Genomic DNA, 13,359 nt, shown 5'->3' with positions numbered 1-13,359 from the left:
GGCTGGTGCTGGGTGCCTGGGGTTGTCGAGAATGATAGATCATTAAGAGCTTTTGCTGCTATTTATTCTCCAGTGACCTTGTCTCTCTCCATTGTTGCTTGCTTAAGAGTTATGAATGTGAGACATGATAATTTGATATTGATCTATTTGGTAAGTTAAAAAATTTACTGCATCGTTGATGTTTTAACAAAGGATCCGCTCGGTCCCTCCTGCAGACCGGTGAGAGCCGCCGGTGCTTGGCCCTGCATGCCACGGCGAGGGGGCAAGCCGTGCACCGCGCCGGCGTGTCCGTGTGCCCGCCCGGCCTGGGATGGTGAGGGGTGGCTGGGTGAGCTCTGTGTGGTCCCTGCTGTCCCCTGCAGGGCCCTTTCCCAACTCCTTCTGAGCTCGGGGTACGGAAATCCAGGTGTTGGCAGCGCCCTGGGAGATGTTGGGGTGGGCAGGACACAGGGAGGGACAGAGCGGGCGCACGGCTGGACCCGTCCCCACAGGCGGGGTGGGATGGAGGGGCTGCGGCGGAGGAAGCCTGTCCCCATTCCTGTCCCCTTTCCCGTCCCTTCTCTAGTCCCCATCCCATCCCCGCTCTCTCTGCCCAGCGCCACGTGCCTGCCAGCTGTCCCCGAGATCTCCTCTCCACGTTCACTAATTGTCCTCCCCGATATTTGGGGCTCCGCTGACCTTAACAAAGGTATTTGATGGAATTACTTGTGCTCCCCATTCCTCTTGCCCTTGCTGCTGCTCCCATCGGCTGGCAGGGAAACCTGGAGCTCCCTGTCACCCCCTCGGCACCTGCCAGGACCGGACCAGCATCCCACTGCCACGCTGCCTCCCAGTGCACTGTCCCCACACCGGGGACGGACCCACCGGGCCGGGAGCTGCAGGGCACGACCGCCATCCGCCCCCCCCCGGTGCTACCAATGCCCATCGCCCACAGCCGCGTGGCCGGCAGCTCACGCATGAAGTCAAACAGGGATAAAAAAAAATCCGTTTATGAAGGTAGGGTTTATCGATAGCGCCTGTCCTCCGGGAAATCGATGACCTTCAGACATGGGGGCTGGTGACACACACACTCACACACACACACACACACACACACACACACAGGAGCACACACGCAATATAATTCATGCTGCATCTGCTCCCCGCTGCCTCCCACTCCCTGCTCCATCTCTGCCCCCACCCCATGCTGGACCATGTGCCCAGCGTGGCTTGCACCCCTTACCACGCTGTGGCCACGGCCAAAAACAGGGGCCCACCTCCAGCACCTGCGCGTCCCCGCTGTTCCTCCCCATCTTCCTGGGACCGCTGCAATTATTGCGATGCTTCATGGCTCTCCTACCACCGAGGTCACGGCAAGCCCCCGGCAGCCAGCCTTGGCCCTTCCTCCCGTGTCTCTCCCCCTCCGTTACGGGTGTTGCAGGTGGAGGAGCGCTCCCCGGCATCAGGCAGGGCAGTGGAGGTCTGTCCTGGTGGTGCTGGCACCCCTGCCATCGCTCCACGCCAGCACCCCTGCCATCGCTCCGTGCTGGTGGAGGGAGCACCCTGGGAGTGGGGGGAGATGCACTGGGCTGGTAAGCACAGACAGTATTTATTTGTGATTTTTCTATTTATTCTTCACTTCCGCTGGGAAAAGGGAGGCGGCGTTTGGCGGAGCAGGCTCACAGCAGGTTATGGGGCACCCCAGGGCGACCTGGATCCCACCGGGGAGGGGATCCGCTTGCTCTCTCAGACGCTCCCTTTCTATAAACCAAACTACGGGGAAAGTCGCTGAGTCCCCGGGAAAGGGTAGAGAGGGCGCAAAATTACCAGGCATCCCCGCAGCTGGCCAAAGACAGGGGTTTAATCCACAGAGGAGTTTCATCTGGCGATGAGTTGCACGTGTCCTGAGGAAGAGCTGTAATGGGAACGGGGATGAGCACCCAGAGAGGCAGACGGAGATGGGGGCAATCCCCAAAGCATGGGATGAACCCCCGCAGCGTTCATCCCCCGCTTCCCTTCCAGACCCAGGACTGCCCTGAGCCTTCTGCCAACAGCTCCTGCTCAAGGAAGGCGGCCCCGCAGCTCCGGCTCAGTTCAGCCGAGGAGGAGACCATGTGGGATGAATTTTACTGGACTTTATTCACGGACCAGACTGCAGTGAGTCCAGACCTGCCACTGCTAATCACCGCTGGCACCTCGTCAGTGCTGTTGTAGGGGGAGAATGGACATGGTGGAGGAACAAACACCCCCCTGGGCTCCCGGTCCTGGCCTGAAGCCGTGCTCTAGGCTGGGTAAAAGCGCTGCAGAAGCTCCTTCTTGTTGACTTTTCCCATCTGGTTGCGCGGGATCTCCTCCACCACGATCAGCTCGGTCGGGATGGTGTATGGTGCCATGGTCTCCCTGCAACGCAGAAGCGCGCGGGCCGTTAGGGCCAACAGCCCGGCACTCCCAGCCCCTCCGTCCTACAGAGCCTGTCCCGAGACACCGCAAACTGGGGGGGGGACAGATTCACTCCAGGGCTCTGCATCCTGCAGCCCATCGTGGTGTACAACCGAGCCACCCCAGCCGTGGCTCTCCGGGCAGGTGGTTTTGGTTGCCCTGGAGGACCATGTCCTGGCTCTCTCCCAAGGGCTCAACGGGATCCCAGGGGAGCGGTGGGTCTGAGCGGTCGCACCCGTCACTGGTCACGCGTTTCTGTGCTGCAGAAGAGGGAGGCTGGAGAGCGGCCCCTCCACAGGGTGAGATGTCCTGGGAGCACCCACAGCCCTAACGGCCCCCGTCAGCCCCACCTGGTCCCCCACCTACACCCCAGGAGCCCATTTAGGCTCAGCCCAGCATCCCAGCTCCCTCCTGAGCTGTGCCTGCCCCCAGCCTGTCTCTGCAGGGACTTCAGCCCTGTGCCGCCAGCAGCTCGTCCCTGGAGGGACCCCTCGGAGGTGTGGATCTCGTTTCCAGCCCTGTCCTCGACCCTGTCTCCTGCGAGGACTTCGGTCCCACACCTTAGTTCGTCTCTGCCCCTGTTTTGCTCCTGCCTGTACTCCCTGGACCCGGCTCATGGCTCGCTGTGTTTGGGGCTGCCCATGGACCTTGTCACCGCTCCCCGGCTCTGCCGCCACGCTCAGCCCCGTCGGTGAGGACGCTGCCTGCGCTGGGTCACCCTCGTCTGGGTCCCCTGCCCTTCGGGGGCAGCCAGCCCTGCCACGCAGCACCCCGCCAGCACCCCGGAACACCAGCCCACCCCTCGGGAGGGGGCATGGAGAGCCTTCAGTAAGCGAGCCAGCGGCAGAGCCCCCTGATGCGGGCTTGTCGGTCCTCCTTAGAGACGGGAGGGGGAGAAGAGCGCGGTGGTGTGATGGATGCTGGACCCCCAACATGTCCCAGTGCCAGTCCCCGAGGACCACAGGTGGGCCGCCTCCCCGGGAGCGTACCGGTGACTCGCCAGTGACTCACGCCGGCCCGCGGGGGGGTCTTCCCACTGCGGGAGGGAGTCTGAGCGCCGAGCATCGTGCCCATGCCCTTTGCAGAGCGCCGGTGGGGGGGGCTCTCCTGCCTTCTGCTGCCTGTGTGTCACCAACCTGGGGCCGTGCCCAGCTCCGGCAGCGTCCTGGCACTGACTCTAATGCGAGATGCCAAGTCTGCTGAGCCCTTCAACCATCGCCCGGCCCTCCTCCCCCCGCCACCCCCCCGCCACCAGCACCCCCTGCCATATGGATGCCTCTAACTCGGGATGGCGCCTGTCGCTGGGAAGCAGGATTGGAGGCGAAAGCCGCAAAATGAATCACTCTGAAGAGGGACATGTGTCTCCTGCCAGGGTGTGCGAGAAAAAGGGCCAAACGAATGTAAGTGACATAAAAAATAAAGGGGAGAGACAGGGCAAGAGCGGCGGGGGGGCCAGAGCTGTGCCTGGAGCTGGGCAGGGAGCAGCGGTCCCGGAGGAGCCCGGCCGGCCTCGCCGACCCTCCGAGGGCTTTTGTGTCAAGGGCTCCTGCCCTCGCTCTGCGCGGGCAGAACAGCATCGCGTCTGCCCACAGAGCTGGGGACGGCGGCGGGAAGAGAGGTGCAGGGACAGGGGGGACACCCTGGGAAGGGGCCGTGCAGGGGAGCACACGGGGGGTGAGCGCAGCCCCCTGCCCTGCGCCAGGCAGCCCTCGGGTGACTCCCGAAGCAGAGTGGCTGGCAGAAAAAGGGATCTGCTGGGGTCGCCGATGTCCCTGCCAGGAGGCTTAGGGACGAGGAACCACCACACAGTATGGTGAAGATCCCTCTTGCTCTGCTCTCCATCCCTCCTGCCCCATGCTGAGGCCACGGAGGGTCCTGGATGGAGAACCCCAGAGCACCAGACCCTGTACTGACCCGGACAGGCTGAGCCTGGCCAGGAAGGGACATCTCCGCTTGCGAGAGGCCATCGGTAAAATCAAACAAAAGCTGCTGGCGGCCGTGGGCTGCCCTGGGAGGAGCAGGAGTCCCAGACGCCCAGCAGCCAGAGGGTTAATGCGTGCACAGCAGCGGGAGGGACACCCTGGCAAGGTGTCGATCCCCCTGCCCCAGCAGCCACCTTTGTGGGTTTGGTTTCTTTGTTTGCTTCTCTTCCCCCACTACGTAAGGGTTTAATCAGAGCCGCAGCCGGGCAGCTAGCATCTTCCTTGCATTTGCTAAATCGCGGTCCCCCAACTGTGATTTTTGCAGATCCAGGGGAAATCTTTAATTGGCTGCTGCGCGGCCCCTGATGAAACAAGTGCTCCTGCCGCTTGCAAAATAGCGCCAGCCTCGCCAAAAATACCCGCCGCCTGAAGGAGGGAGTTGCCAGGAAAAGAAAGAATCTGCTATTAAATATTTCGCTAATGGAGTATTAGTGATGAACCTGGTGGCTCTGCTTCCTGGCTCCCGCCTGCTTACGCTCCCACGGCTGATGCCTGAAACCTGGGCACTGGCTGCTCCCTGATTTGAATGAGGACACGCAGGTTTCCCTGCGGAAACCTCGCAGGATGGCAGGTGGCTGCTCTGTGCCACGCTCACTGGTACCACGGTGACGCCGTGCAAGGCCCCACGAGCTCTGGCGTGTGTCCCCCCTCATCTCCGAACCCCACGGGAGAGGTCTCTAGGACCAACTGGGACTGGGCTGGAGTGGCTTCCAGGCAAGCAGGGAGAGATCGCACCAGGGAAAAGCTGAGCAAGTATTCTTGCTGCTGAGAAAACATGAAGCTTCCCCTGCCCTGGTGCTTGCTCTGTGATGTGCTTTCCGCCGGTGGCTGGGCTCGGGGCTGCCGGCATCATCGCTGGCTGCTGGGAGCTCCTGCCAGGAGGGAGAAGAGCCGCTTGGCCACACCACAGGGGTCATTTGTCAAAGGCACTTTTAGGGTGAGAGGCCCATTTATTTCCATTATCTCATGTGCTCGGCGACCTCCTGGTTGGAGCCATGGTCTTTCCTCCATCCCCAGAGCCTGAGGCACTATGTCGCTGCCGGCCACCCCTTCAGCCCTCCTCTGACACGTCCCTAATGAGGATGCTGCAGGCTTTGAGCCTGCTTTCCCCCTTCCTGCTGTCTTACCGGCCCCGCCGTGCCGCGCCGCTCACCGTGAGTTTCCCCATGGCATCTTACCTGGCCCAGTCCTTCAGGTCCTTCACGGAGAGCATCTTGCCCTTGCGCAGCTGCACGACAGCGCTGACCCGCTGGCCCCAGACCATGTCCGGGGGCCCGATCACAGCTACGTCTGCAGAGAGAGCAGAGGACCTGAGAAACCCCAGCGATTCCTGGGCTCCGAGCATGGGGTAAAAGAGGGGCTCAGCGCCCCTGGTAGGTGCCAGCAGCGGCGATGCGCAGGGACGAGCAGCGCGTGGAGGAAGATGCCGTGGGATGTTAGTACAGGAAAAAAAAACCCACCGGGGGACTTTTGTGCTGACACAATTGCCAAGAACAGAGCTTTTCACCACGGAAAATGCAGGAAGCCCCACGGTTTCAGCAATTTGGCGTCGGCGGGGAGGAATATGATGCGCAGAGTGGTGTGGAGCCGGGGGCACCGCGTGCATCCCCTCGTACAGGGTCATGCACAAGGGCAGGACAGATTTAATTATAGTCTCATTTTCAAAATCAGGTGAGCGCTGCCGCTGACTCGGCACCCGGCCGCAGGCTTCGCGGCTTTGGCCCCGAGAGACAAGTAACGGCAGGCTTTAAATGCAGCCTGCTCTTCGCTCCCACCCAGCCCCGCTAACGGGAAGGCTGGGAAACCGCCTCCGGGCACGAGCCCTCGGGCAGCGCTCGCTGAGCCAGGGCTGTCGCTGGATCCAGGCTCCCACGTGCCGTCCCTCCTCGTCACGGCACGCCACGGGGACTCGGGAAGAGCAGGGTACCTGTGATGTGCGGGTGCGCGAGCAGGTGACGCTCCACCTCCAGAGCGCTGATTTTGAACCCCCCGTTTTTGATGATGTCTACCGAGGTGCGGCCCTTGATCCAGTAAACGCCGTCTTTGTACACTGCCGTGTCTCCTGCAAAGCAAAGTGGGCTCCATCAGAGGCCGTCCCCCTGCTTATCCTCTGCCTTTCCTGCCACGTGGATGTGACGCTTGGGCGATGCCCCGGGCAGGCGCTGAGCCCGGCTGCCTGGGGAGAGCCACGCTCAGCACGACAGTCCCAAGCATCTCCACAGAGACCCCAGGGATGGGGTGTCAGCCTTCGCCACGCGACAGCCTGCTCCCGGGGACAGGCAGAGGGGAGACATTGCTTTTCTGTGGAGGGAATGGGAAGAACAAGGCTATGCACCCAGAATTCCTTTAATACGGAAGCAATGAGAGTAGGAGCCATCACTGCACGTGGGTATGTTCCCCAGCACGCTCTCAACATGGACCACAAGACAAGCAGGCTCCAGGTCAGCCCCTTCCTCGTCTTCCTGGTAATCACCAGTTACAAAGACCTCGGCTGTCCCATCCCAGTAGGATGTGACTCCCCCTGGACCGCTGCCATCACCGGGGCTGCTCAGCCCCCATCACATAGTCCCCAGCCTCCTCGTCCTCCCACCCGCTCGCTCGTGCCAGCGATGAGACACGGGCCTGCAAAAGCCGCAGCGCGTCTTCCCTAGCAGCTCCAGCGCCGCGCGCGTGCCCTGACCACCGCCACCAGCCCCCGCCATCCCCCGGCGCAGCCCTTGCTCTGGCCACTTGCAGCTGCTAATGGCACTGCTTGCGAGGGGGGCTCTTCCCCACTCCTGCGTGGCTACTACCCAATAAAAAGAGATGTGTGCGTGGGGGGGTGACGTTGGGAAGACAAGGTTGTCCTAAGCAACACGTTGGATCCGACCTGTCCTTTCTGCAGGGGGAGAAGGCGTGTGGCAGGTGTGATCCGGTAATTAGCCGCTCGCGCCGAGGCTGAGAAGATTGAGGAGAGAGGTCATGTCAGCACAACCTGGCTAAACGCTTAACAAGCTGGTGCGCTTTGATAGCTACTTAAGATGATTACTCACATCCTGCTAATAGAGCCTTTGCCAACCGGTGGGCGAGGGCGGGGGCTGGGGGCCTCGCATTTCCATTTCAGAGCCTTGATGGCAGCGCCAGGGGGGCCCTTAGCTCTCCCCTCGCGCGTCAGTCTCCATCCTCTCCTTAATGATACGCGCTGCCATTGTGTCCACACACCCGGCCCCGCTCCCCGCTGCGGCGTCGCTCGCAGACCTCATTTCACTGCCGGCTGGGAAGCTCAAAGGCGGAGATGAGACGGAGACTGGCAGCGGGGGAAAAAGCAGCTTCCCAACAAAGCAGGGTGAACCGGCACCGCCGGGGCTGCAGCAGTTCCCACGCGCGCTTGCCTTGCCCTCCGTCCAGGTGCACGTCCCAAAATTGGGAAAGGAGGACAGCCCGGGGCCCTGGACCACAGCATCCCTGCGGCCCAGAGGGAGCCAGCAGGACCTGCTAAACCTCTGGTTTGGGTTTGAGCAGCCCGGTCCGGTGGGAGGTGTCCCTGCCCATGGCAGGGGGCTGGAATGAGATGATCCTTAAAGTCCCTTCCAACCCGAACCATTCTGTGATTCGATGATACTATGAAAGCTGTGCAAGGCGCACGTGGGCTCTGGTAAGGGTCAAGACCTGGGGACTTTGGTGGGTGGCCCGGGGACGAGACTCCCCACGTCCGAGGACCGCGTGTACCCCAGTCCTGTCCTTCAGAGACGGGGTCCCCTCTCCCCTGGGGGACTCACAGTGCCACCCAGCAGAGGTGAGCGCGCCTCCACCGGTCGCATCGCTGAACCCCACCTCTGCCTCGCTCCTCTCCTTCCCAGTTCTCCTTCTGCCCCCTCCCCGGCCCCCAGCGCTGCTTTGCAGCATTCCCAGCACACTTCGCAGCCCAGTTACCACGGGACGCGTCCATCGGCCACGCGGCTTTACAAAACCCCGCTTCCAGCTCGCCTCCGGCACGCCGCAGAGTTCACACGCGGTGCGCGCAAAGGCAGCGAACGCCCGGAGATTCATGGTGTCAGAGCAACGAAACATCAGAACCAGTTCTGAAATCGGGTTTGCTCCCCAAAAGAGCCGTGTCCCTGCTCCGCTGGCTCATGCCAAAATCCTGAGCAGCTCATCTTGCTCAGTTCGGCCAGGGAATGATTAATTATTTCTGTATTTGCCTGCCTGCCTCTTGGCACTCTCCTGGATATTGAGGGCTGTCTGGAATATTTTGAAGTTGCGGGAGAGTTTAAAACTCAGGCTCTCTGGGTGTTGGGCTGCTCGGGGTTGAAAGGAATTCACGACTGCTGTGATAAACTACCTTCTGCGCCCGGTATCACTGCGGCATGTGTGACTGACACAGGACTGGAGAGTGAACATTAATTAAAATGTGGCACTGGGGGACCGGAGACCCACGAGCTTTCGGGAGGGAGATCAGGAGCTGCTTATTCATACAGAGAAGACAGGGAGAGGAGAGGGAATTCAGACCTGGTTCAATGACATATGGTTCCCATGCTGCTCTTCAGGATTTAAGCACACGAAAAGCTGCCACATTTGCATTTTCCCCTGCTCTGCGATGGGGAGGACGGTCCCGGGGACAGGTCCAAGGGACGGCTGGGTCCACGAGACAGACCTGGGTGGGGGTAGGAATTTTCTCTGCACCAAGGTCGTCCGATGTGAAAGCCGACGGGCTCCGCACCTGCCCGGACGACTCGCTCCCCTTCTCTTTCCTTGCAATGAGCAAGGACTGAATTCACATCCCTGCGTGCCCTTGAGTCTGCTGGGGGGGTGTCAGCCACGGCTGATTTCTCTGGAGCCTGTTTGCAAAGCAAATGGCCAGGGCAGAGCCTGTCACCAGGCTCTCATCTCTGTCCCACTCCTGTCCCCCCATGCAAGGGGCCCGGGCAGAGCGGGACACACAAGCCCCAGCGTTGCCTGGCCTCAGATCCCCTTTCCAGCGAGGAAAGGCTCTGTGCTTTGCTTACGGCAGCAGGAATTCAGGAAACATCTGTGCCACAACGAAACACCTGAGCTGGCAGCAGCCTGAGCTCCTCGCGCCATGTGGAGTACCCGTCCCAGCCCCGCGAGCTCTGCCCGGACGCTGTGGGTGCTGCGACAGAGCCTGGTGCTGGAGCGGGCTTGTTAGGCTGGGCACCGTGCCCGGCTGGCTCAGCTGGGTGGCAGCTGGAGCCAGGCAGGCTGATGGCTAGGCTGCAAGAGCATCCCTGCATGGCCATGGCCAGCATCCCTGCATGGCCATCATGAGCATCCCTGCACAGCCAGCTCCAGCATCCCTGCACGGCCATCATGAGCATCCCTGCACGGCCAGCTCCAGCATCCCTGCACGGCCATCATGAGCATCCCTGCACGGCCAGCTCCAGCATCCCTGCACGGCCATCATGAGCATCCCTGCACAGCCAGCTCCAGCATCCCTGCACGGCCATCATCAGCATCCTTGCATGGCCATGGCCAGCATCCCTGCACAGCCATCATGAGCATCCCTGCACGGCCAGCTCCAGCATCCCTGCATGGCCATCATCAGCATCCTTGCATGGCCATGGCCAGCATCCCTGCACAGCCATCATGAGCATCCCTGCACGGCCAGCTCCAGCATCCCTGCATGGCCATCACGAGCATCCCTGCACGGCCAGCTCCAGCATCCCTGCATGGCCATCATCAGCATCCTTGCATGGCCATGGCCAGCATCCCTGCACAGCCATCATGAGCATCCCTGCACGGCCAGCTCCAGCATCCCTGCATGGCCATCACGAGCATCCCTGCATGGCCATGGCCAGCATCCCTGCACAGCCATCACGAGCATCCCTGCACGGCCATCTCCAGCATCCCTGCACGGCCATCACGAGCATCCCTGCATGGCCATGGCCAGCATCCCTGCACGGCCATCACGAGCATCCCTGCACAGCCAGCTCCAGCATTCCTGCACGGCCATCATGAGCATCCCTGCATGGCCATCACCAGCATCCTTGCATGGCCATGGCCACCTGCACGGCCATCGGCACCTGCATGGCCATCACTAGCATTCCTGCACATCCCTCCCTTGCCTCCCCGGCTCTGGCAGGAGCACGAGCAGGGTCTGCTCACACCTGTCCGTGGAGACGTGCCCCACACTCAGAGAAGTGCCACTGTCAACTGTGAAATGTGCTTTTAGAAGGAGACATGTTCCCCAAGCTGTCGCCCTCCCAGGTTTTCCCCACACCGCCAGAGACAGGAGGAAGAGTTGTTTCAGATTGGGCATGGAGAGGGAGGGGAGACCCCCTCATCCCCGTGCTCCCCACAAACGCCATCACCGCTTCTCGCACGGATCCCTCCAGCCCCGTCAGCAGCACAGCACGGCACGGCGGGTGGTTAGCATTATTATTGTGATTATTGTCAGCTTCTGGGACGAGCTCTGCAATTTCCCCCCGTCTCTTTCTTTCTGCCTCCTCTCTCCCGTAAGCCGAGCATCAGGGTCTCGCTGTCACTTCCCGCGCTGACAGGACGGAGCACGCTCCGGGGGACTGCCGTCCGCCGAGGACAGCCACATTACCCTCTGCCCTGCGCCATCTGCTACCAGCCGAGCACATCAGGACGGCGTGTGCGCCGGCACATCCAGCACAGCAAAAGCGCTCGCTGCCTCCCAGGCCAGCAGGGATTTCCTGGGCCAGTGAGACTAGTTAAAAGGATGCTGCCGTTTGCTTAATGACTCTCCCCTCGACACGCTGCCGTTAAACAGCACTAAGAGCATCATTTCCAAACCTGGCGCTGCACCGAGGGCCCGTGGCAAGGGCTGTGCCCTCCTCCCCGGGGCTCCCAACACGTTTCTGCTGACTGTCCTTTACCGGTTGGCCGTGCCCGTGGCTCCCGGGCGCTCCCAGGGAGCACCCATTGCACCGGCGCAGGGACGGGAGGGATGCCGTGGAAGAGGTTCATCAAACAGTGGGTTCACGTTGTGGTTTAACCCCAGCTGGCAACTAGAACCGTGCAGCCCTCTTTTCCCCCACCCCCAAGAAGGAAGAGGGGAGAAGACGGGGGAAAAAAAGGAAGGGAAAGGAAGAAAAAAAAACCCTCCTTGTGGGTTGAGATAAAGACAGTTTAATAGAAGAGGAAAAATAACAATAATAACAGCAATAATAATAATGACCAGGTCACTCTCACCACCCAGTGCCCAGTGAACTGGCGATGTCCGGAGCAGCAACCCCCCTGCTAGCCCCCATTTATATACTGAGCGTGGCATCTGTGGTATGGAATGGTCCACGGGCCATTCCATCCTTCTGTCTGCTCTTCTATGAGAAGCTGAAAAAAAGTCCTTGAACAGCGTAAATATCATTTACCAATGACTAAACCCACTAGGTATCACTGACATTCCTTTCACAGCAGTCACTAGAAAGAAAATGAACTCCTTCCCAGCTGGAACCAGGGCAGTTCAATACCTGTGCGATCCTGCTCCTGAACCACCGTCTCTTCTTGCGTGAAACGGGGACAACGGCCCTTGCTATTGCCTGGCCATGTCCCCTCTCCGTGCACGCCTGCGAGTGCCTCAGGGCAGGGCTCCCACGTGTCCAGCCCCGCTGGAAGCCCCAGGGATGCTGTGGCCGGAGAGGAGCCCATCCATCCCGAAGGTACGCCTGGTCCTCCTACTACCCCAGCCTCTGGAGCCTCCTGGTCCTGCTCTGGCTTCAGGAGGACTGATGTGAGCTCAGCTTGGGAAGGGTGAACCCCAACAGCACCCCATCACCTCTCCATCCTCCTCCCAAAGCCTTTCCCTTCCTCCTCCCTCCGGCACAGGAATCACCCCAGCAGCGCACAACGGCAGGGTCAGGACGGCCGTGCCGGTGCTCGGATGCTTCCCGCAGCACGGAGTCGGAAACAGTATTTCCTTCCTCGCAGCCAGCTGTGCAGGGAAGGAGATTTTTTTTGGCTGATGAGAAGATTACGGTCTCTGACACCACATCTCCGCCTCTGCTTGCCCGGGCTACCTCCGACTGGGCTCCTTTCATCAGACAAAGCAGGCGGCGGCGGAAGCCTCCGTCGCACGTGGCTCAGCGCCAGTGCTGTGGCGCAGCTGATGCTGGCGAGGCCACGGGATTATTGTTTCCCTGACAGCAGCCGTCACCGCTACCTTTGGATTCGTTTCAAGATGCTCCGTGGGCATCTGTTCCGCGAAATGTTAAAGGCTCTGCTGAGCTGCATACTGAAGAGGCTCCTGCGCTGGTGGAGCTGGGGGTGGGCTGTGCTTTGCTGGAGTTTCAGACAATTTTATATATATGCATATTAAAAAAAAAAAGAAAAAAAGTATATTTATATATATATATAAAAAATCACAGAATCTTAGAACGGTTTGGGTTGGAAGGGACCTTAAAGATCATCTAGTTCCAACCCCTCCTGCCATGGGCAGGGACACCTCCCACTAGATCAGGTTGCTCAAAGCCCCATCCAACCTGGCCTTTTATACATATATAAAATATATAGTCATAGCTATAACCGGCAGCAGGCTGGTTTGAGCGGCATGGCTCCGAGCAGTGAGGGGGGATGCAGAGGGCCAGGCCTCCCCACCAAGCTGCCGAGGGCTGCCCGCTCAGCACCTTCCGGCAAGCCGTGGACATCTCCATCGGCCTGCGGGCTCGGCGGGTACCACGCCGCGCCGAGCCATGGCTCAGCCCACGGAGACCGCAGGCTGGCACGAGCCGCGCCATGAACCGTCAGGCGCTGAGTGAAAGGCATAAAAGACCATTTCCAGGCTAGCTTTGTTTTAAAAATGAGGCTTTTTGGTAAGATCTACCTCGAGGGCAGGGTTGTCTATAGATAGTTACTCGGCGACAGCCGCTGGACTGGGGGCGCACGCCTTGCCCACGCGAACTCTACGGAGACCCTCTTTCCAAACTCAGCCCCCACAGATTTCTGCAGCGATGCTCTTCGAGTTGCGAAACACTTGTTGCAGGGATGAAAGGGCCCTTGTGAT

The 13,359-nt window shown here is 60.5% G+C and overlaps 1 protein-coding gene across 6 annotated transcripts in view; it reads right to left on the bottom strand.

The window, feature by feature from the left end:
* Positions 1–2,099: 2,099 nt before the first annotated feature.
* The window catches only part of ACSF3 (acyl-CoA synthetase family member 3), a 70,089-nt gene continuing 58,829 nt past the window's right edge, over positions 2,100–13,359 (bottom strand). For 5 of the 6 annotated variants that reach the window (XM_054198188.1, XM_054198193.1, XM_054198184.1 and 2 more), the window contains 3 exons: positions 6,328–6,462; positions 5,579–5,690; positions 2,100–2,379 (listed from right to left, as the gene is read on the bottom strand). In XM_054198188.1, the coding sequence (XP_054054163.1) occupies positions 2,262–2,379; positions 5,579–5,690; positions 6,328–6,462 (365 nt within the window). In that variant the 3' untranslated portion in view covers positions 2,100–2,261. The remainder of the gene's footprint in view (positions 2,380–5,578; positions 5,691–6,327; positions 6,463–13,359) is intronic. The other variant, XM_054198186.1, reaches the window with a different exon arrangement.

Source organism: Rissa tridactyla, chromosome 4 (genome assembly GCF_028500815.1).
Source record: "Rissa tridactyla isolate bRisTri1 chromosome 4, bRisTri1.patW.cur.20221130, whole genome shotgun sequence".
In the NCBI taxonomy this organism is placed as follows: Eukaryota; Metazoa; Chordata; class Aves; order Charadriiformes; family Laridae; genus Rissa; species Rissa tridactyla.
This window is presented reverse-complemented; position numbering and strand designations above follow the sequence as displayed.